Genomic DNA, 22,672 nt, shown 5'->3' on the forward strand with positions numbered 1-22,672 from the left:
GGGGATTTAGGGTTGCCAGGTGTTGAGGGACAATTACGTCGGGTTGGGGAAAACTACTATGCTCTTTTTTAATGCTTTTTTTCAGTGGGTACAGTATGGAAAACGGCAAACACCACGGTTCAAGTCACTTCTACTAAATGCTTTCCTTCAGACAGCTCAAGACGTTATGAAAGAGCTCTGCCTCCACAGGCTGACCTCTGGGGACAAATGCTGAACATGTTTCCTGATGTGATGCACCTTTAATGCCTTAACTGGAGACCAAATTCCCCCCACCAGCAATGCTCCACTACATGCACTTTGGATCTGATTGATACCTTACCACAGAAGCTGATGTTTGCTCTCACGAGCTTGCACAGCTGCGTGAAGCTGTCCAAACTAAACCTCCACAGAGTGATGCAGGTGCAGGAACGCTGGAAGAAATGCACAAGGAGATGACCTTGAAGGTGATAGCGTAAAAATTAAATTATACTTAAAAAATTTAAATAAAATATAAACCTAGAAATTCTCCCATCTAACTGCAGTATTGGATGTTTAAAAAAAAGTTAAAAATAATTTTTTAAAGAAAAAAAGTAAAAGCTAGCAAAGTTAGAGGTGCAACGTAGCATGACATCAAAATAACAAAACACCTCTACATTATATTTGACTATCCTTTATCCTGGTTGACTTCAACTTTATATCTGTACATAATTTGACCCTTTTCAAAATAATAGTTTTATCATAAAAATAAATTCTTAAAATTGAAAGTAAAATGAAAACTGACACCTCAGACCGTCACTCAGCAGGATTAACCAGAAGTGCTTGTGTGTCACTGATGATGTGGACAGCGACAGGAACACTACCCTACCTATTCATGATGAACTCCTCTACCCAGGTAAGCTAGCGTATTACAGCCCGTCAGGTCTTTCTCCTATTAAATGCAGCTAATAATTCACTTCTGTTGTGTTTGTGCCGAATCGACAGGACGGCACCGACCAATACATTTTTGTTATTTTTACGGGAGCTAAAAAACATGAAACAAGCCACCTGCAGAAGCAGTGCCTGTCTCCGCTGACCAATAGCGGCGCAGTTCAGAGTTCGGAGCCGAGCGGAAGTTGTTGGCTGCTTCTAGCCTGCCATCCCTGCAAATGCATGTAGCCTTTAGCAGGCTAGCACGCTTGTAAGCGCATTTTTGGCCTTTTTGTCACTGAGGACCAAAAACGTGAAAATGTTCGGAGTGTGTGAAAGATGAAGCCGAGCGAGTCGAGGGGAATGATTTTCACCGGTGTTGCCTCTGAGACTGGGGATAAGAGCACGTAAAGACACCCGGAAGTGTTGTTGAAGGTAACGAGATTGCTATTGTAGCTTACTCTGGTGAATGATAAAGCTATGTCAGGTGCGACATGTGTGGCTAACAGCAAACGTGTGGTAAGATGACGTTAATAGCTGCGTCTTTGGATTGTTAATCGTTGCTCTCTGATCAAATGACAGCCTCCATTCAGTATTCATGGCGTTAGAAACGGGTTGCTTCGTAGCCTAGCTACCGTTACCGGCTATTTAAACAGGGGTAAGAACAGTCTCTTTTTATAATGTTTTTTCATTTAGCACAGCTTTAATGTGGTGGATGCTTTGGTGAATGCTATTCAGTGGTTTTACTCGTGGCAGAATATCACTGGCCGCAACGTATCCTGAGTGGATTTGAGTCAGAGTAGTGATCACTAGCAGTTCTCATAGTTTAGAATGAAAAAAATGAAAAGAAGTCTTTAAAAGAATGTGGGGAATCAGTGACAATAATATGTGCATGCTCAATAACGAAGTATCGAAAATACTGCATCACTAAAGCCTCGCCTGGTATTTTTGCTTAAGTGTTTACTCTAAGATCTCTTGTTTGCTTTGCACTGCCTGCAAGGATCGTTTGCATACTCATATAATAGAGAATATGGCTTCATTTAGTCGCCTCATTTCAGCACAGTTCCCATGGTGTAACGTGTTCAACAGGTCTTTCTGTTGATGGCACAGCCACTCTAGTTACTTTTTTTTTTTACTGTCATCATAAAAATGACCCAGTGAATGGTCACCATTTCTTACACGAGGTGATGAAAGCTCAGCTCCAGGCTTAGTTTATCCGCCCCATCCTTCATTTTCTACTTTGGAATATTAGGTTAGCCTGCCTAATGCTAGTTTCTCAACTGCATGCAGTTTGAAGGGTGTATCAATCTGCATTTCGTATACACAGTAATGATGAAATGCCTCTGTGAGCTCTTTCGCTATCTTCTTATCAAAGCTTCAGTCTGTGCTTTATGCCGAAGCATCATAAAGGAGGAGCATCAAATCTTTCTTTATGTCCCTGCAGCTTCCAGCAGGCGCTGACACAATGAGTGCCAAATATGGCCTGGTGGGCTACAACAGTTCACGGAAGCACATTTCAATCTCCATCCCCTCGTCTACAGAGGTGATGTCACCTCATATAAAGTCTGTGGAGGAGCTGAGGGTTCTGGGGATCAACCTGAGCAGCTTAAGTGCACCCACACAGTTCTTTATTTGTGTGGCTGGAGTCTTCTTCTTTTACCTCATGTATGGATACTTACAGGTAACGGGGATTACGATCCTTCTTACACACACACACACACACACACACGTATAGTAATACAGTAAAAATGCAGTAATTACATGTGTTATTCAACATGATAACATGTGAATATATTGATTAAATAAAACTGAGACAAGGCTATTAAGGGTGTTTTGTTATGTCTTTATATTCGTCCCTCAATATAGGAGTTAATATTTTCTGTGGAAGGATTCAAGCCCTTTGGTTGGTACCTCACTCTGGTCCAGTTTGGCTTCTACTCCATGTTTGGATTAGTAGAGCTTCAGCTCACACAGGACAAACGCAGAAGGTATGATAACAGATTATGCTTTGCCCCCCAGAAGACAGCCTTTACTGTAAAACACATTTTGTGTCTGACTTTTTCTTCCTTGTTTGTTTGTTGTTTTTTTTTTAAATTTCATCTCCTCCAGGATACCAGGGAAGACCTATATGATTATAGCATTTTTAACGGTGGGCACTATGGGCCTGTCAAATACCTCTTTGGGCTACTTGAACTACCCTACACAGGTCATCTTCAAGTGCTGTAAACTCATCCCAGTCATGATTGGAGGAGTGTTTATACAAGGTCAGCTTCCTATGTTGATACTTATTTACAGTGTGCGCATTGTGTGTATTTTTGGTTCCTGCTCTGCAAAGTCTTCATCCTTGCTACTAGATGATCCGCAGGCATCAGTATTGCAGCTCTCTGTAGACCATTTCTATGCCTTTCTCATTGTAAAATAATTTGAGGGGATTTCCTGTGTTATGTAAACTGTTCAACAAATTAAAAGAACTATTTTTTGCATTTGGCTAGAATCAGTGTCACTACTGATGACATGAGATGATACCTTGACCAACTCCTTGATACCTTAGTCCAACTCCTCCAGGATGACACATTAATATGTTTGATTGCCACAAGGTTTGCTATGCTTCCCAGCACAGTCTTAAAAGCGTGGGTGAGACAGTTACTTTAGGAGAGCTGAACATGACCGTAGAATATGCACAACCCGTCAGCTGAACTGGTATCTGCTCCTTTGTGCAGGATGTGCAGAGCTACAAAAAGTGACCTCCAGAAGGCCACTGGTGTGACCAAATAATCAGAAGCAAATTTCATGAGGGTGGCATGAGGGACTGACATCCTCTAGACACCTAGCTCTCTAGATGGGAGCAGAGAGCATGTACTTTGAGTACACGTGACAGATGTGAAAGGGTCTGGATTAACTGGGGAGAACGTTATGGTGCCTGAAACATCATGCAGCATGACTGGTTGGGTGGTGGGTCAGTGATGGTCTGGGGAGGTGAATGCATTGAGAGACGCACAGTCATCTACAGGCTAGTGAGCAGCATCCTGGCTGCCATTAGGTATCAGGATAATATCCTTGGACTATTAGTAGATTCTGTGTTGGTGCAATGGGTCCTTTGGTCCTCTTTGTCCACAACAATGCCCAGCCTCATGCAGTGAGAATTTATAGGCAGGTCCTGGAGGAGTAAGTAAGTGATAACATTGACGAATCTCACCTGACCTAAATCCAAGAGAACACCTCTGGGACATTATGTTTCTGTCCATCTTATGCCGCCAAGTTGTCCAGAAGCTCTGTGATGCAATGGTTCAGAACTGGGAGGGGATCCCCCCCCCAAGACTCCATCCTTCATCTCGTTTAGCAGCATTCCCCTGATATTGTTAGGGATGCATACAAGCACATTGGGGCTCCTTTTATTCCTAACACATTATCCAGTCCTATCAGTATTTTTTTTTTTCCCCCACTGGGATTTGGTTTGTTTTCAAAGTTTTCCTTTAACTTTTTTGAATGGTATATTTATTTAGTCTGGTATTTGTTTTTTGGGTTGGCTTATAAAAGCTTAATTGGTCTTGTTCAAATGTAAATCAACAGTTAGGGTCAGCTTAAAGGTTCCTGCTTTCAGGAGATCGCCTTAGAGCATGAACCTGTTACTGTAATCTCTTAAGTTTTCATCATTTCAACAAAACTGTAATCGTACATGTAGCTCAAATCTGTTGGCACATGAGGTAACAGTCTTTTCAAAATAACTGAAAATGAAGATTTTTTTTATTATTCAGAATATAATAAAAGTGAATGTTACATCATCATTTACAGGGGGGGAAAAGTAGATTCATTTTTTCCACCTCATTTCATTCATCACATATTTCCTTTGAAGCAGTGACCACCTTTCAACTTTCAGTGCATCCTTTTCATCCACGTCTGTTGTTTTCTGTCGTGAGGGCCCGGTCGGCAGTACGTGCAGTTTCTTCCCCGCTCTTACTTCTGTCTGTCCTTTCATCCTCACACTGGCCTTCACAAGGTTCAACGTCCTGAACGTGAGAAGGGTTTCGTGCATTTTTTTTAAAATTTCTTTATGTTTTTTCACCCGCCTCCTTACGTCTCTCTGGATGAATAGATGTGAGGACCACGGTCCCTCAAGGGGGTCGAGTGGAAAACAGAATTTGTTCACTCCAAATGCAAAGAGGAAAGAAAGTGGGAGAGAGGGATGGATGAACAGATGGATGGATGGATGGAGGCAGGGGTGTGGGGATGCATCTGATGTGAGGCCCTTCAAAGACGAGTCAGGGAATCAAAGCCGACCACAACCTGATGCCACGTCCCCCGTCAACCTCAAGGCATCCGTCCGTCAGCCTGTTTTTGAAAGACTCCTTCATCCTGTTGTTTTATTTCCTCCCACGTTTTTTTTTCTTTTTTCATTTTCAGTTTTTTTTCCTTTTTCATTCTTGCATGCACAGCCCAAGAAACTTTAAGTTGTGAACAATATCTGTTGCAAAAACTTTCTTTAGTGATGTGTTTTTACTTCAGTCCAATGTCAACTTCTGTTTATTAAAGGTGGGTCGTCATCTTTCAAAGATTTCTTTGTAAGCTGTGCTTGAGGGGAAACTCTCTCAGTTTGGTTTATTGTGCCTGGGATGTTTTAAAGTGTTACACATATCATACATTAAAGTGTAGATTTCATGCTGGTGTAGTTTTAAAAACTTTGCCTGATTTTTGTAGGTGACAAGTAAAAGAAATAGGTTTAGATTTAAGGCTTGAAAAATAAAAATATAAGATTTTAAATAACGTTTTCCTCCATCTTTATGTCCCAGGTAAACGTTATAATGTGGCTGATGTGTCTGCTGCTCTCTGCATGAGTCTGGGACTCATCTGGTTTACCCTAGCAGACAGCAAAGTGGCCCCCAACTTCAATGTCACAGGTATTTCCTTTGAGATCCACCTGCAAACTCAGATGGTCTTCGAACAGAGGCTCCTATACAAATACAGAGATGTTGCATGAGTACATTAAAGACACTGTATATATGATGTACATCTCCATAATGTAGCTGCTGACGTCTGTCACAGGTTCTTTCACTTTTACTCTTGGATCACTGAATTGTGGCTGGAAACTTTTATTTTAGTGCATAAAATGTCTATTTGTGCTCTATGAACTTCTAGAATAATATTATAATATATTTAGTTAAAGCACCTTGAGGCGTCTGTTTGAAATTGAGTAGTTTGTTAATGTTTCCCCTTCTTCACCCTGAATGGTTACATGTGCATGTTTCTGTGCACGCAGGTGTCCTTCTCATCTCCCTGGCGCTGTGTGCAGATGCTGCCATTGGAAACGTGCAAGAGAAAGCCATGAAACTCCATAACGGCTCCAACTCTGAAATGGTACACTAGTGAAATAATATAAATCCAAAGGCATTTTGATAGGATCACACATTGTTGGAGAAAAATCCCGAATGCTTTGGTTGATGGTGTGATTGAAAGTACTTCTGTTCTATGTTGTGGTAATGCCGCATTTTGTCGCTCACAGGTGCTGTACTCATACTCCATTGGTTTTGTCTACATACTGGTGGGCCTGCTGTGTGTTGGTGGGCTGGGACCGGCCGTAGCATTCTGCTCAGAGGTGAATATACCTGAAGATGATGTGATTACACATTCCTAGCTTTTAGTGGGGTTGTTTGCTTTATGTTTTCAACCGTTAGCATTGGAAGGAATGTGAAATCAGATCCTTTTAGGACTAATGTGTCAGGATCCTGTTTTTTGTATTTCAGCTTTAACCTTGTAGATTGATGATGTTTTGATGTTTTCCAGTAGCACAGGGTTGCAGTTTTTAGTGTTTTTTCATCTGGACCCTGTTCGTTTATCTGTTCTCCCCTCTTTCCTTCTCAGCATCCCGTGAAGACATATGGTTACGCGTTCTTCTTCTCTCTTACGGGTTATTTTGGGATCTCCTTTGTGCTGGCCTTAATCAAGCTCTTTGGGGCTTTGGTTGCTGTAACAGGTCAGAGTCGCAGTTTATAAAGTTTTCCTCAGAATAGTTTTATCTCGTGTGAAAACAGCATTGTTGGCATAAACGGCAAATAGTCATATTTCAGTCAGCCACACAATTATATAGATAAAAAAAATTATCACTATCTTAACCCAGGATGTTTGTCTTTTCTTAGACATATTTTAAAAGTAATTAAGTAAAGAAATGTAACGAGTGTCACTGATGGTAACGCATCTGTGCGGGTTTCTGTGCAGTGACCACTGGGAGGAAGGCCATGACTATCGTACTTTCCTTCATGTTCTTTGCAAAACCCTTCACTTTCCAGTAAGTACCACCACCTTTTGACTTAAAACACTTTCCTCCTAGTTTAAAGTAAGTCTACAGTGTGACCGCTGACCCCCTCTTTTGACTAATAAAAAACTTGATCTGGCTTCTCTGCCCCTGGTTTTTATGTCCTCAGTCCATTTGCAGACCTCGAGTTTTCCTCCGCTCCTTCAGTTTGTCCTTTCCTCTTTTGTTCGCCCTCTGCGCTGTCAGAGAGTGAATCCACTGCTCTGTTGTTCAGTGACTCTTAAAAACTGTGTGTGTGTGTATCACGAAACAGAAAAACTTTTGTGTGTCATCACAGCCAAATTTATTCTCCCTCCAGCTGGTGTGTGCCCTCACCCTTAACTGGACTCAGTCCCTTTTTATGGCAACAGCTAACACTTTTTAAAACCAAAAAACTGCAGTACTACAGTGTGTTATCAGTAAATGGCAGATTTAACCAAATTTATAAATACTAATTGCATCAATTTCTGAGGAGTTGTATGATATACAACACCTGTATTACACCTGGTTTGCATGTGTTTGATAGGGCAGCAGCATTGGTCCATCGTTTCAGCAAAACTCAACTTCACTCAAACTGTCCAAAAAAAAAAAGTTATGTGTTGTTATTTTAACAATGCCCTGTGGATTTTTGTGCATGCAAGCCTTTGCCCAGTGTTGCTCATTAGGACAGACTGTATCCTTGCATTTCTGTGGAAAGTAGATATTTATCCGTTTATTAACCTTTTACATCATTCAGCTGAAGCCACAAACTTCTCGGGGTGTCGTAAGTCTTCCCACATTAGTTGTATAAAACATCTAACCTCTCCGTCTTTGACCTCGTCAGGTACATCTGGGGCGGCCTTCTGGTGCTCTTTGGAATTTTTTTGAATGTTTACAGTAAAAACAAGGACAAAATGAAGCTTCCCTCCATCAAGGACCTCAGGAGCTGGCTGCTGGCGGGAAAGAAAGTCCGATTTCTTTCACAAAACGTGTAGGAGACACTCAGAGGTTCGGTGGAAGTCCTGTGCCGACAGACTACTTCCGGGATGAAATACCCACAGGATGTGCTGAAGCATATGCCGGGCCTCATCACCACTAATGTTGAGCCAAAGATGGGCACACAGGGTTCGACCTCCAATCAGCCTTACAGACAGCTGATAATAATCAAACTGTGGGAGAGGGAGTCGCTGTTTTCCATCTGCGTACCAGGACACTGCGGGTTAACCGAAGTGGCCCTGTCTGCAGGAAAATGAAGGAACTGCGTTTTAAAAGGGGATCAATGCCTAGTGGGATCTTGTGAAGCAATACTTCAAAGCCCCACTGAAACTTTTTTTCCAATGTGTTGTACAACACTGAGGACATGCAGTATGAGACTTTCTAAAGGGAAGCCAGCTCATTAGCTCACCAAATTGCACAGTTTTGCACTGGAATTGAGTGAAACACTTTAACCCTCGAGTGGTTGGAGCAAAAATGAAATGTTTGAAAGAACAAGTACAGAGATACGTGGTAATCTGTATCATGTGTGAAATTACTGTCACCCATCTTAAAATAATACATATTGATTTTTAAAAAAAAGTATATTTGCCCCTGCATGTGCCAGAAAGATGGAAGAACATGTTTTTCAGGACCTTCTTTATACGTAAAAGTGGCTTTCATAAGTTTTGTTTGTTTTGGGTTTCTTGGGGTAATCCATATGTGACTCGAACCTTCATAATCTGTGTTATGTGCGATGGTCACATTTTTGGGAGTCAGTCACTCCTGAACATCAACAGCTGCCATAATTTGCTAACCATATACGTTTGGGTCAAAGGGTAAAGCTCTTTTTACAATAAAATATGTATTTAGTAATTACAGTGGTGGTGTTTTCTTTTTCTTTTCTTTTTTTGTCGGCCAGCCCTTATTCTCTCCTTTTGCACCACTTGAGAGAAGAATTGAAATGTTGCCAAAATGTGTGTGTGTTTATCCATCCAGTGGCCTTGGGCGTGTTTGATTAGGAGTCCTGAAAAAAGAGAGCACTGCTAGACGGAAAATAAACAGCAGTCTTCACAGCGCTGAGGCTGTCCTATTCATTTAGATCCATCGTGTGTGTGTGTGTGTGTGTGTGTGTGTGTGTGTGTGTGTGTCACATAAATACCAGTTCAGTTTTTCTAAATGATGGCATGATAAAGCTCACACCTGGTTCTTCCTCAGGCAAACCGCTGCTTCCCCTGCAGGGCTATTAAAGCATTTTTGGTCTGGATTTATATCCGGCTTTATTTTTTCCTCTTGTGGTTAAAAAGATTACTTGACTGACATTAGTGCGACTGCCAGTACATTCAGGACAGTGGTGTACTGCTGTTTTTCACACATTCATACAAACACACACCCGTCTCTGAATCTCTGGTTTTAGCTTCATATCTGTGCATCTGGTTTTAATCCAGATTCAGTATCCAGTCATCACCCCGGAGATCTGTGCTCGTCCGGTCTTATTCACTCAGTATCGTGCTTTTAGCCCCTCTTAACCGCACGGCTCTTTTGATGTAAAGCACTGGATGATATGAACAATGCAGGTGTCTGTCAGTATTGTGGAAATATTGTGAGGCAAGTGTATCCTTTCATAGAGGTTTTATCATACCCTCTTCTGCACCTGCTCGCTTTCATTGTGCTCCACACAGGCTCCAAGGAGCTTGACGTTTTTCAGGCCTCATTCAGAACAAATAGACCTCTGCAGTTTTCACAGTTAATGTGTAGGCTTTTAGTCTAACAATCACATCTGTGCAAACTTTACAAAGTGGTTAGACAATGCAGTTGGACTGAGGATCATCCATCCGATCAGATGTTTCCCTTTCATTTAAAAGAATTGCACCGCAGTAGTGCTCATTTTATCGCCAATGTTGGTAGTGAAACCGTGGCCGCGGCGGTGTTTTAAGTAGCCTACGAACACGGTGAAAATGTTTGAGTCTGTCCCTCATTATCATTTGTGTTGTATGCGCATGTCTCCGGCGTGCTGTGAAATGACGGAGACTTGCCAGCTCAGCAGGAGACGGGCTGAGTGTGGCTCTCTCTGTGATCCTAATAGAGGTCCCGATATTACAGTCTCACTTCCAGGCGGGAAACCTAACGCTGGGCCAATTAGTAATTTGGTATTTCATAAAACTTGGCAGCTTGTGTGTGATGACAAACTGACAGAGATCTTCCCTCCTCCGGGGAACCTTTGGTAGTGCAGCAGTACACACACACACACAAAGGACTACTAAGTTTTCTTCTACAGCAAAATGGCAAGTGTTGCGCAGATTGAGAGCATGTAACTCAATTGGAAAGAGAAAATTACTTTGGATGCTTTCTTGTTTGGCTGTAGATTTGAGTTTCACACAGACAAGAAAATTGGAGGAAAAACAGATGTTTTTTTCCCCTTTCTTTCTTTTTTTTTAAAGCCCGCCTTGCTTTAATACTGTCTTTGTATGATTGATGGGCAGCGAAACAGTCCATTAGAGGTTGAGGGGTCATGTTACGGGTTAAAAACATTAGTTTGCCATTACATACATTCGATGTGCGGCGTACAGAACTGCTTTATCGCTATGGGAAAGGCTATTCTCCTCCAGCTCCCTGAAAGGTCATTATGGGATGGGAAAGCCCAGTTGACCCAAGGCAAAGTACATCATTTGTCTTTTAGCACCGAGAGAACACACCTAACGAAGCCGGCTGACCCCTGTTAGAACGGTTAGGTTTTTTGCCATTTTTCAAAGCCACAGAGGAATTTGCCATCCACCGAAGTCAGCTATTTTATTTTAACTCGTGTACTTTTGCGTTATTTTGTTGTGCTGTCTAGTAATAAGTGAGTTTAGGTGGTTAGTTTTTCTTTAAACGTTGACAGGCTGTTTGAAATTCTAAATTTAAAGCAAACATCCAAGAACAGGAAACCGTTTCATTGTAAGATAAATGCAGCTGCAGTCATCTGGGATACTGCTTTTCTGTCTTTTTTTCCTCTATCCTTTACTCATTTCTTGTTCTTCATTTTACACCCTACACTTCCCAACACACACACATCCAACCAACCTCTGCTCTCGCACGGCTGAGGCCCTTCCTAATAAATAATGGGAGGTGTCCGCAGCTCATCATTCCCGCAAATAGGCTGCTATATAATATGCGGTCCACCTCAGATAGGTTGCTATATAATATGTGGTCAGACCGCGGATGGCCACATAGGGGAGTGCTGGCAGAGCCATTCATTATGGGTGCTATGTGTCAGTGAGGGCAGTAAGGTGGCGAAATGAGGGATATGCAGCTGCCCTCACACTGCTATTCACACACAGACACACACCAGATGACACAGTCCCTGTCATCGTGGGTTTAATGGGACACACACTCCCATTGTGCCTGTTGTGCCTCTTTTAAAACATGAGAACAACCTGAGGTGGAATAGGCCCTTTTCACAGGAGTCATTCTGAGAAGTCTATAAGCAGGGTAAACATGGGCGTAACTGGTAAAATGAATCAGTGTGTCGCAGATAGCTGTGCTCTAAGACAATCTTAATGGAACAACACCACCACAGTTAACGTTGTTAATTTCTGATGGGACAAGGGCCTGAATAACAGCAGTGTAACGAGATGATATGAAGATTGATTTCTAAAAGAAAAATGTATTTTTAAAGGAAACAGTTTAGCATTTGGGGAAGCAGCTTATTCTGCTAATAGTGCTCGTGATTGGTAAATGGACTGGCACTTATGTAGTGTCTTTCTACTCAGTTGAATAATCAAAGCATTTTCTTACTGCAAGGCACATTCACACACATGCATTCAGACAGCATTCATATATCTATGCCTACACACTCTAACGTTCACACATACTCAGGCTCCGATGGACACCACAGGGGCAACTCGGGGTTCAAGTACCTTGCCTAAGAAAACTCCGACACCGACCGTCTGATTGGTAGGATGAATATGAAGCTACAACTAGCAACTAGCTAGCAAGACTCTGCCCGAACTTAACAAAAAAGTGAACTACTAGCACCTTAATGTATAAAAACTTAGACAGTAGATGTGGAATGCAAAGCATGCCTGAAGCTTCATATTATTTCAGTGCATTTCCACAACCTCAAGTAGGATTATGTTACTATTTTTGGAAGAACATGCAGTACTTTCCTGTTTTGTCATCAGTGTGAGGTTGCCACAAAGCAGTGGAGTTTTTTTGTTTTTTTTCCCTTAATGCGTTTTCAAGGTGCTGTAAGGCAGATATTATCACCTTTGGACGGAGCTGACTAGCTGTTACTGCTCTTTGTGCTAAGCTGACCAGCTGCTGGCTGTAGCTGAAACATAGCCCCAAGGCTGATTCTCAGTAAAAGACCAAATTACATCTCCAAAATTCAAACTTCTGCACCGAATTAGAAATTTAAATGAGCTGAGGTTCGTTTAATAGCTTTCCCCCTTTTCTTAGGCCTTCTTTCTGTCGTTCTCTCTCATCTCCTCCTGATGCTCTCATTTCTTCTCTCATTATGTATCTTCTCTTTCCTTTCATTACCTTCCTTCACTCCACCTCCACCTCCCCACCTTTTCCTCCCTCTTTTCCTTCACTCTCCACAACAGCCTTGCTTCACACCTCTTCATCCTCCTACCTCAGACTCATTACACCCCACCCACCCGTACCAGCCAGCGCAAGAAGCTCTCCTCGTATAATATGATGGCCATCTGCTAGGCTGAGCCATGCTTCTCAAAAAGCCCCAGGGCTGGATGTTTATCTGTCGTCCCCCTCGCAAACTCCTTTAAGGATGAGAAACATATCAGCAATCATCGCAGCTACAATTAGCACAGGTGCTCCTGAGCTGTAAAGTGATCAGGAGAAATGGGAGGAAACATAATTGAAGTGGATTAGAGCAGAGAAGTGGGAGGGAAAAAATGAAATAAAAATTCTGGAGGCTTGGACAGCAGCCCTCTTTTTTGTATACTGCTGTTTGAAATTCACTGTGCTGTGATTAAAACTGGTGCAGAGCGGCGGTGGAAGTCCTGGCAAGGAGTTTTGGTATTTAACAGCTGTCTAGTGTTTTTCTAGCCCACTGTTTTCTCAAATGTGGTCCTGTCATGTTGAAATATGGAGCTGGAGAGCGTGCCGGTGCCTTCTATAACCGAGATCGTGACTTTTTATGCGTGAACTGCATGTATTTTTTTTATCGTTTTACCTAAGGAGCTTGACAGGACTGTGCGTGTGTGTGTTACTCTTAAGAGTCTGACAAACCAAGCCTTCTTCTTGTCTTCATCTGCTGAAACATGGCAGCAAACATTTGCGCACACACTTACAAAACCGTACTGTACTGCGCGCACACGCACACACTCGCGCACACACACCATTTTGGTTGCTCAAGCACGGTCGAAATATTCCACAGCAGTCACTCATGAAGAGAAATTCTTAATAATAAATATCCAGCCAATAATGAATGTGCTGCTGGCTGCAGTTGTCTTGGGGGCATAATATCTAATTTCCTCCCAATGTTTCATATCCCTACTCCTGCATGTCGACACAGTCCATCATTACACCCCAATGCAGGTTCCTATCACTTTTATTTATTTTTCAAATCAATATATAAATCAAAGCCTGGACAGATGAGATCCAATAAATTACAGAGTGCCGGACAAATGCAGAATGTTAACTGTGTGCCAGGAGAGGAGATTCCCATGGGTGCTGCCTGCTGCTGTTCTGTGTTGTGTGCTACAGCAAAATCTACTAAATGTCATATTAAATCACAGCTAACTTGAATATTACTCAGCGCTGTTTTTAATACAGGTGGAAAAACTCCTCCAAGGCCTTACGTGAATAAGTTTTGTGAAATTTCTTCCATCTGTTCTTATGATCTTTATATTTTATCTCATATCTTATTGAGTTAGTTATTTTATTTTTGCTAAAATAAAAAAAAATTAAGGATTAGACAAGCAAGTCACTGATGCTCTCTGAGGTTTAGGAGCAGTAGCGGAAACTGAGCCGTAGTGTAGCATTTGCAGCTGAATTGCCCAGTGAGGATCGATACCATTTTGCGTCCCGTACCGTCAGGCATTCGCTTAAATTTAACTGGGGGGATGCAAAACAGAGCGGCATAGTGATGATGCTCAGTACATCAGCCACAGTGTGTGAGTCACCTCCTCCTGGTCCAAGCTCAGCCACATGGAAAAACAGGAGGGTTAGTGTGAGAAGAGGACGAAATGGGGGCAAGTGCCCAGTGAAACAGAGCATAGAGAACAGTGGAGAAGACTCGCCTGCCCCATAAACCTCCGGCTGCCATGCTGAATTGTCACTGAGGACTCGCTTAGGTGCAGGGGGCTCACCAGTCAGCCGGGGTATAGACCCATAACATGAAGGGCGGGCTCACAAGACACACAGACTCAGAGCTATACCTGAGTGTAGCAATCTTCGCTATCAGCAGGGAATATGTTGCCATCAGGCCCCATAACATCAGAGCACACCTCGGCACTGACACCGCATGACATGCATATGTGCGGAGGCAGCGTGAGGCGATGCCGGGCCAGGCAGCAGCGGGGGTTTGAAGGAGATTCCCACTGACAGTGGTCCAGTAGAGGGGGATGGGGATCCCCACTACAAAGGAAAAAGCAAAGCCACATAGGAATTAAGAACGAGAAAGAAAGGCTGATTTAATACTTCCCTATAAATACATACCTCTAATATATAGCTGTTTCATTGTAGAAAAAAAAAAAAATATATATATATATACAGAGTACTTAATGTCGAGAATATTAATTATGAGCTTTAACAATAGAAACAGACCTCATGAGTCTATTACAAGGGATGGAAAACTGCAACAAATGCTTATTTTCCATCATTTATTATCTATTAATGTTTTAAATGTTTTCACAGTTGGTTAGCTTAATCATTTGATCATCTAGTCAAGGTTGTCTCAGAAACTCCCGTGCCATTCTGTTAATTTCCTGTCTTGCTAGGCCCTACTGTTAGCTCTAAAGCTAAAGACAATCTCTGACTATTACATGAATTTAAACAAATCCTCAGATGGTCCAGAGGCTTGAACTAGAAAAAAAAAGTCAAATTGTCACTGTTACTTTGTGCCTCAGTCGCTCAATCTGATATCACTCATTTTGGCTTGCTAGTAGCCTTAGCTAACTTAATGGCTAATGCTAACAGAATTCTCTGACAATGTGACCGGTCAGTTGCGATGCTGATCCTGGACTAACATTGTTATGATGTCAGAACAACACCAACACAGGGATCTTCAATCTGCAAGGCTAATCAGTGCTATAAGGGTCTTGTAGGAATACTCAAATACACGAATACTCTTCGCCTGATGTGCAATTCATTTAGTGTCCACATGTGACAAGACAGATCAGGATGGTGTTTTATGGGAAACAAAAGAAAAAGACAAGTTAAAAAAATTAAAAACTGTTTAAAACAAACATAAGTCTACTTAACTGAGACAAAACCCAAGGCTAGGCCCATTGTTACTGGACAACTGGCGACTGGGCAACTAGCCAGCACTTCAACCTTGCAGTACCGCCCCCGTCTCTTCATTATAAAGCTTTAGCTACTCCTTTCAAAACAAAGCATGAAAAATACAAAAGCTATCCTAAGATGCTCGATAAAGATTATTCGACGTAAACAGCAATCAGTTCCCACTCCCCACTTTTCAACCACACGTTGAACTCCCGACCCCTCCCACTAAAAAAAGGTTTGGAATCGCTCACTTTCTTTTCACCAAGATGGTGCCAACATAAAGCAGAGCGCCGAGCCCTCTGACACTACAGTAATGCTGATAATAGACATTAATTTGCAAAAATATAGGGTTTTGAAAGAGCAGGTCCTGTGTAGTTACTTTATAGTATGAAAATCATGAAAATAATCTCAAATGAATTCACATGGATTTAACTTGGTGTAGCTAAGATTTGAGGGAAATCAGTGAAGGAATAGTCAGGGTACTCTGCAATCCACCAATTTTCATGTCAATTTTAATAAAACAATCATACAGCCAGTAAACCCATATCAGACACACTCTTAATGAAAGTTTAAAAAGTAGAATAACAAGTAACAAGTAGAATTAGAACAAGAGTAATTTCCGCTAAAACACCTTCAACCATTTTACCTCTTGAAACAGTTACGTACAGTAGCTGCTAACGCTACACTAAGAAACGAGATCTCATTTAAAAACAATAGCAAAGCACAAGGCAGTTGTTCTAATATGGAGAGTATAAAGAATAAATAATCCAGTTGTCTGCAGTGCCCAACGCAAAGCAATTTAACGCATCAGTGGCAGCTGCCTATTAATTTCCTGTAGAAGGAGAGAGGGGGGAGTGTAACCACTGATTGGGGGGACAACGCAGCCCCATCATGTATCACTTCAGAGCCAAATAACACGCGCACGTGCAAACAATTGCCTGCTCGTACACACTCATACAAGCAAACACATGGGTGTCATGATTGTAATCGCGCCGTCGTTTTCCCTCACAATGTCAGCGGCTGCGTGGAAGCGAGATGGCACTATATGGCCCACAGTGAATTAAAAGGGAAAGCCTACAGATAGAGATGCCCATATGTGACTCCTGTCTTTAGGGTGTCGCATCAATAATGGCTCCCCCAGGGTTAGACGTCCCCGCTTCTTGTATGCATTTGTCGAAAATCCCTGTCTGCTTTAATTAGGCACCCGGATTCTGATCCCCTCCTCTGTTTCTCAAATAACTGCACCAATATTGCTGTCTGGCTCTGGTCCAAACAGCAACACCTCTGACACGAGAAGGGGGGGGGGGACCACGATGCTATAAATCCAGAGGTATTTGGACAGGGGCCAGCACTTGTCCCAAACTACCACTGTGGTGGCAATACGCACGCAGGGGGCACGCTGGAAAAAAACAAATCCAAAGAACTTCCTACAGTTTTCTTCTGTCTCTTCCTTCTCGGGCCTTTTATTGTGAAAACGATCTCTGCTAAAAGTTTTAAATATTTCCCAGGAAACAAATTAAGTTTGCAGGTAACACACATATTTCTCATCCAGCAGCACTGACTGGACCGTCTTTCTGTCACTGCGCTTGCTATTCATTTGACCTGTCTCCTAGAATCAATGTGTTTTGTTTGATGCATGGTTTTTCATTATCACTATGGCCCATCATTACTTTCCTCTTATTATAGTCTGGGGACACTGGAGACAGTTCAGAAGAGCTGTGGATGAGGGACAACACACACACACACACAGAGTCATTTCTTTCTTTTGGGGAGAAAAAAATGTGCCCCACAGACATAGTGTCTATGTTTTCCTGCAATTAATTAATGGGTCCCCAGCTAGTTAGCAGTAGGCAGCACTTGTTTTACTGTGGCGACTGAGAGAGGGCGAAAGGGGTTGGAGCCAGGCTCGCCTCGGTAGCTGCAGGCTCATAGTTGTGAGCCACTGGATTTGGACTATTTTTAACGAAATCCTTTTATGGATAGATAAATCTGATTTTATGCAAGAAGAGTCTCCTGGGTTTCAATTAACTGGGGGTCACGCTGCAGATCTATCACAAAAAGAAGGAGGGAAGGGAAGAGGGAAAGAAAGGGGAGAGGAAAAGATGGAAGAGAAAGAGAAAGGCGAGAGGAAAGCCTCTAATTAATACCGTCTAATTAAACATTTGTGAAATGCATTATCTGCACTGTTTTGTTTGAGGTTTTTTTTAATGATGAGCCACGTTTGCCTAATTGTCCGCCCCCACCTTCCTCTCAAAAGTTGTTTTGCTGTTACATCACGGTCGTTAATAATGCAAAAGACGCTTTGGAGTCCCATTTAGCTGCAGTTTGTCTTTCCACAACTCGAGATTAAGAGGAAATTTGTAATCGGGAAAGCCGTAGCTCTCTGGGTGCATTTTGGAAAACATTTCGCTAAGCGCAAAGATTTGGTGGGAAAGAGCGGGGAGGGGTGAGGCCTCTGCAAACTAATTTGATTCCTAAAACATGCAAGATGACAGCTTCCTGCTGCACAGAGAAGGTAGATTTGACTTTGAATCATGCCGCACTGTTTAATCACGAGCCACGAGGCAGGGCGAGTCGCCGGGGCTGAGGATAGTCGCATAAAGAGTATCGAGCATGCAGGGCGAGAGATAGTGAGAGAAAGAGTGAGGGCAAGAAAATCCATAACAGATTAAACAGTGTTTGGTCAAAACGCACACAGCATGATATGTGCGTCTATCACCTTAGTGCTCTCTCTGTCTCACTACAAAGCATATTTCTTCCCAGCCAGCCCGCACTCTCATTGCTAAACTACCCACAGGGCAATTCTTAATGTGAAGTTGATCTCAGGTTGTAGTCGCTTAAACATGCACACACACACACATCAGTTCCACCCAGCACACTCAACCCCCATTGCTGCCATGACATTTTTCTCCCCATTCAATTGCCAGCGTGTGCAGCCGTACCAAAGTGTATTACGTCCATCTTTTTTCTCTCTCGATCTTTGCATAGTGGAGGAATGATTCAGTTCACCAGAGCACAGAAATACAATCATATACTTTTCACTGCTTTTTTTGACAAACAGCCGAGCTAACACGGGGTATAGATCAGGCACATTACTCACCTTTTTAAACCTTATTAAGCTTTGAATTGGAGATACACAGATTGCAATTCCTGACTGTGTCACCTGCCACAAACAATTTTTGCTGAATTTAGTTTCTAAAAACAATAACTTCCATGCAAAATATTATTTTCATAATAAAAGAAATGAACAAACTTAACAATTAAACTGCAGTATTTTACAGGACCTTCTCTGCCTTTGACTGAAACAACTATAAAGTGCTCTTTTACTGGAAAGAGATACAAGTAATTAACAGAGAACGAGTTGCTCTACATCAACCTTAACCTCACCAAACTAAAGCAGGTACAACAGATATATGCAAAAAAACATATGTGCATTACATCATTTTTCAATATGTTTATAAATTCACACGATGTTTTTTGTCCTCTTTTTTTACTCTTATCCATTAGTTTGCTCATAGCTGTTTTGCTCTGTTGCTCATACCGAGGCTGCTGGCTTGTGGCCCGTGACTTTGAGCTGTGGATCTCGTTGGCTTTTGTCGCCTTCCCTTTTGTTAGCTTCCTTAAAATGTCCACGTTCAGCTGGGTGAGGGTGAGGTCAGGGTCTGATTAATCATCCAGTTCCTGTCCCTAGCCAGTAGATCTCTACTTTAAACAGATGTTGTTATTTAGTAAATTTGCAAGATTACCAACTGGTGACGTGACAACTTTGCCACGTGACGTGGCAAATTCCAATAATGTTATAGAAATAAATACAATGTAACTATGAATTTACATGAACTACATGAAGGTAACGATATTATATTAAATAGTATTTACATTGTCAGGATACATTTGACTGCATGTTGTACTTGTATAACTATGCATGTGACAAATAAAGAATCTTGAATCATAAATCTTGAGTCATTCTAAAACCGTAACTTTTTTTGAATGTAAATGTAACATATCCACAACATTCCTGTGACTGGAGCTCTGTTTTTATGTTTTTATGTTATGTAATTTGAAATGGTTCAATAGTTTGTACTTCTGGAGCCTTTTAGAGCTTTTCTAACAAACAACCTTCCAAATATGGTGGCTTCCTGTGTGATTAATTGTACTTACAGGGCATCCAAGAAGTCTCCTCTTCAATTTTGGTGAGTAAAGTTCAAGTATTTTGTGTATGCGGATTGCACTCATAAAGTTTATAAAAGCAGCTTGCTAGCCAAGCTTGCTAGTGTTAGCTCATAATTTAGCACTCTACCCATGTGAGCATATAAAAATTGGCTCTGAAAAACCAGTATAGCATCTTCCAAATGTTAATGTTAAAATAATGAGCATGCAGGGCATTTGTTAGGCAGATAAAACGCTAAAGTCGAAGTTTTAAAAACGGGTTACTGCAATAGCTGATGTCATGTTGTCTACGCCCATCATTTTATGTAGTCTGTGTACACTTGGGGTTGCAGTACAGACCAAAGGTTGCAACCTGTTTTAGTTATGCTATGTTTTGTGCACTGGCACAGCTACAGGCAGAGACATAAAATCTTGAAGAAAGTCGGACCAAATTTCAGGAATTTACGAGCCACTTTAGATGGAAACATGTCTGCTACGTTTTACATAATTTCTTAATCTCCCTCCAATGAATCCCTTTTCTTTTTTTATGTCTCCAGTTCATTCTGTGGTGTCCTCACCTCCCACTCCTCCTCCTCCCTCTCCTATATTAAGCTTGTCACCTCTGATTCCAAGGTGTTCTAAGTGGCAGCAGTGCTAAGGTGACAGGAGGGTTTTAGCAAGATTTGCACCGAGCATGCCCAGAGAGCCAGCCTAACTAATTAGAGATCCAACCTTGATGAGTGCTCTCTCTCCCTTGCTCTCCTCTCTCTTTCTCTCTCCATAAGCATGTGTATCTCAGCCCAGAAATTACTTAATATGATATATTAACATATTTCTGGCAGGAGCGGCAGGAGGAGGGTGCTCGTTGGAGACAAATTATCCAAATTAATTTCTAATTTAAAATCCTATGCCTTTTATTATAATCTGTGGGCGCCCTTGGTACCAGAGACCAAGTGAGGAAAAGGGAATAAAGGCATAAGAGGAAGAGAAAATGGATAGTGAGGAGAGAATGAAGTCAAGGATGGAGGGATGGGAGAAGGAATAAAAGGATGTTTAATAACCTAGGCTGGTTTAAATGCCCACAAACCAATAAATGGAAGGGGGTATGAAGACACAGAAAGGATTTAGCTGTACACGGCCGGCTGAACTCGGCTCAGTTTTATTCAGCCATGAGAGAACGTCCCCGGAGACGAAGAAGCGAAAGAGGAAAATGAAAATGGGCCCAAAAGTTTGAGGCATACTTGGATCTCCTCTTTGCCCTAATTAGTGGCCTCACATCCTCGCTTAGCCTACGAGGGAGGGGAAGCCAATGGCCATGACCATGGGTCAGCCTTTTAGAAATTGTTATGAATCCGCACATAATAACTCTAGGTGCTTATGGGAAATACAGGCCCCAAAGCACGTCCACAAGGGATGGTACTATAAGTCTTCAGAAGCTCAAAATGACCAATTAGGCCGTCTCATTTTGGCCACTGAGAACGCTGCTGTTGGACATCCTCTGTTCATAATTCATGCCTATTACTGAGGATTATCTGCACCTCATCCTTTCAAGGCCTTCACAGCCACGGAACAATTAAATGATTCATTAAATTACAAGGCACGGGTGGAAATCACCGCGCTAGTTTGTAAAGAAAAGCAAAGCAAAACAACAAGCGGTCCTGAAAAGTGTAGCTGTGAAGGCACTTTTGTGTAATATATAGGTCAACATGCATGTCTTACACTTTGATTTTAATAAAACAAAGCTCATGTCTGGAAATCGAGTTAAAGTGAAAAAACTGACAGAAACGTCATTCCTCTACTAGAGGTATTATTAAGCATCGTGGTATATTGTTCTGAGTCGACCTCCTTCACTGTCATATAAGTGTCAGTTTGCATTTGTTTTATAGTGTGTTGATTCTCAAATGAAACAGGAAGCAGGGATGATGAGGTTCTGTCTGAAGTTGTGCCATTCTGCGCAAATACGTCTCATCCATCCAAAGATGAGACATGCTACTTTTTATATTCTATTGTTATTAACCAAAAAGTAATTTTAACTTCTTTTTTTAACACTAGCTGATTGCCCCCACCCTCTTATCACTTTCTGAAGGCCAAACTATGAGCGCAACTTCAACTTTAAAGGAGAAATGATAAGAAAACTTTATGGTCTACAAAGTATAAACCAAGTCATTCCCATCAGTATGTAAACACTCATTATATTCCTTATTAAGCTATTATCCGCTGTCATACGTGCACTTGTAACTGCATGTTTAATCACCAATCTACCCAGGAGCCTACAGCTTGTTTCAGCTTATATCAAATAATGGCACAGCTCACCGTGTAATGAACAAACACTCGCTTCCCTACACAAAGACGGGCATACGCAGCCTCGCTGCTACACCCTCCAAACATGGTGTGGCGGACACAGACGTGTGTCTTCGGTTTCGGCTCTCGGGGACAAAGAGGTTTGTGGTGCTTGTGTTTCAGCGGGGGTTTGCTGCGATACTGGGTGCTGTGTTGGCTCGGGGAGAGGCATAGCGCTGTAATTAAGGACAGAGGGAGGAGGATGTTCGTTAGATGTAGTGTTCTCATTAGTATAAGTTCCACCCGGAGGTGGTGCTGAGCAACGGACACCTAATGAGAGGCATATTGTAATGAAAGCGGGGAACCAACAATTGCCCAAGTGAAGACATGGGCCTTTAAATTGGCGTTTGTGGAAGGACTTCAGATTCTATTCTAGGCTGTATATTTTTATATCTTTGTGAGGAAGCTCTCATGGAGCAGGTATGAAACGCCATCTTCATCTCTTGCAGCAATTGGACCACATTTAAAGGTGTCCCGGTGTATCTGCATCAGGCTGCGAGGTGTTTGTGGGTACGTCTGTGCACATAAGAAACAGTTGTTTTACTTTTTCCCTCTTCCACTTTAATCAGTTCATTTAGGCCTCAGATTATAAGCCCCTCTGTGGCAGGCTAC

The 22,672-nt window shown here is 42.0% G+C and overlaps 1 protein-coding gene and 1 long non-coding RNA gene across 6 annotated transcripts in view; one reads left to right on the top strand and one right to left on the bottom strand.

Annotated features, from left to right (window-relative positions):
• Positions 1-1,070, bottom strand: part of LOC146702131 (uncharacterized) — a 93,702-nt gene extending 92,632 nt beyond the window's left edge. For 2 of the 3 annotated variants that reach the window (XR_014922285.1, XR_014922284.1), the window contains exons 1-2: positions 763-1,070; positions 320-410 (exon numbers count right to left, since the gene is read on the bottom strand). This is a non-coding gene — a long non-coding RNA (uncharacterized LOC146702131). The remainder of the gene's footprint in view (positions 1-319; positions 411-762) is intronic. The other variant, XR_014922286.1, reaches the window with a different exon arrangement.
• Positions 797-9,205, top strand: slc35b3 (solute carrier family 35 member B3). 3 transcript variants are annotated; one of them, XM_085468695.1, is made up of 10 exons: positions 797-871; positions 2,330-2,566; positions 2,752-2,873; positions 2,995-3,149; positions 5,673-5,780; positions 6,140-6,237; positions 6,383-6,475; positions 6,742-6,853; positions 7,096-7,165; positions 7,995-9,205. In XM_085468695.1, the coding sequence occupies exons 1-10, from the start codon at positions 812-814 to the stop codon at positions 8,143-8,145; spliced, it is 1,206 nt and encodes a 401-aa protein (XP_085324821.1). In that variant the 5' UTR covers positions 797-811; the 3' UTR covers positions 8,146-9,205. The 3 variants fall into 3 exon arrangements, with proteins under 3 accessions (XP_085324821.1, XP_085324822.1, XP_085324823.1); XM_085468696.1 differs by lacking the exon at positions 797-871 and adding an exon at positions 1,056-1,320; XM_085468697.1 differs by lacking the exon at positions 797-871 and adding an exon at positions 1,355-1,543.
• The last annotated feature ends 13,467 nt before the right edge of the window (positions 9,206-22,672 follow it).

Source organism: Copadichromis virginalis, linkage group LG9 (genome assembly GCF_057382275.1).
Source record: "Copadichromis virginalis isolate Kocher_CV1m ecotype Utaka linkage group LG9, C_Virginalis_male_GT1.1, whole genome shotgun sequence".
In the NCBI taxonomy this organism is placed as follows: Eukaryota; Metazoa; Chordata; class Actinopteri; order Cichliformes; family Cichlidae; genus Copadichromis; species Copadichromis virginalis.

Coding starts and splice junctions, on each gene's coding strand:
- slc35b3 (XM_085468695.1), top strand. CDS start 812: ATGATGTGGACAGCGACAGGAACACTACCCTACCTATTCATGATGAAC. Junction 3,150..5,672: donor TGGAGGAGTGTTTATACAAG/GTCAGCTTCCTA, acceptor TTTATGTCCCAG/GTAAACGTTATAATGTGGCT. Junction 5,781..6,139: donor CCCCAACTTCAATGTCACAG/GTATTTCCTTTG, acceptor CTGTGCACGCAG/GTGTCCTTCTCATCTCCCTG.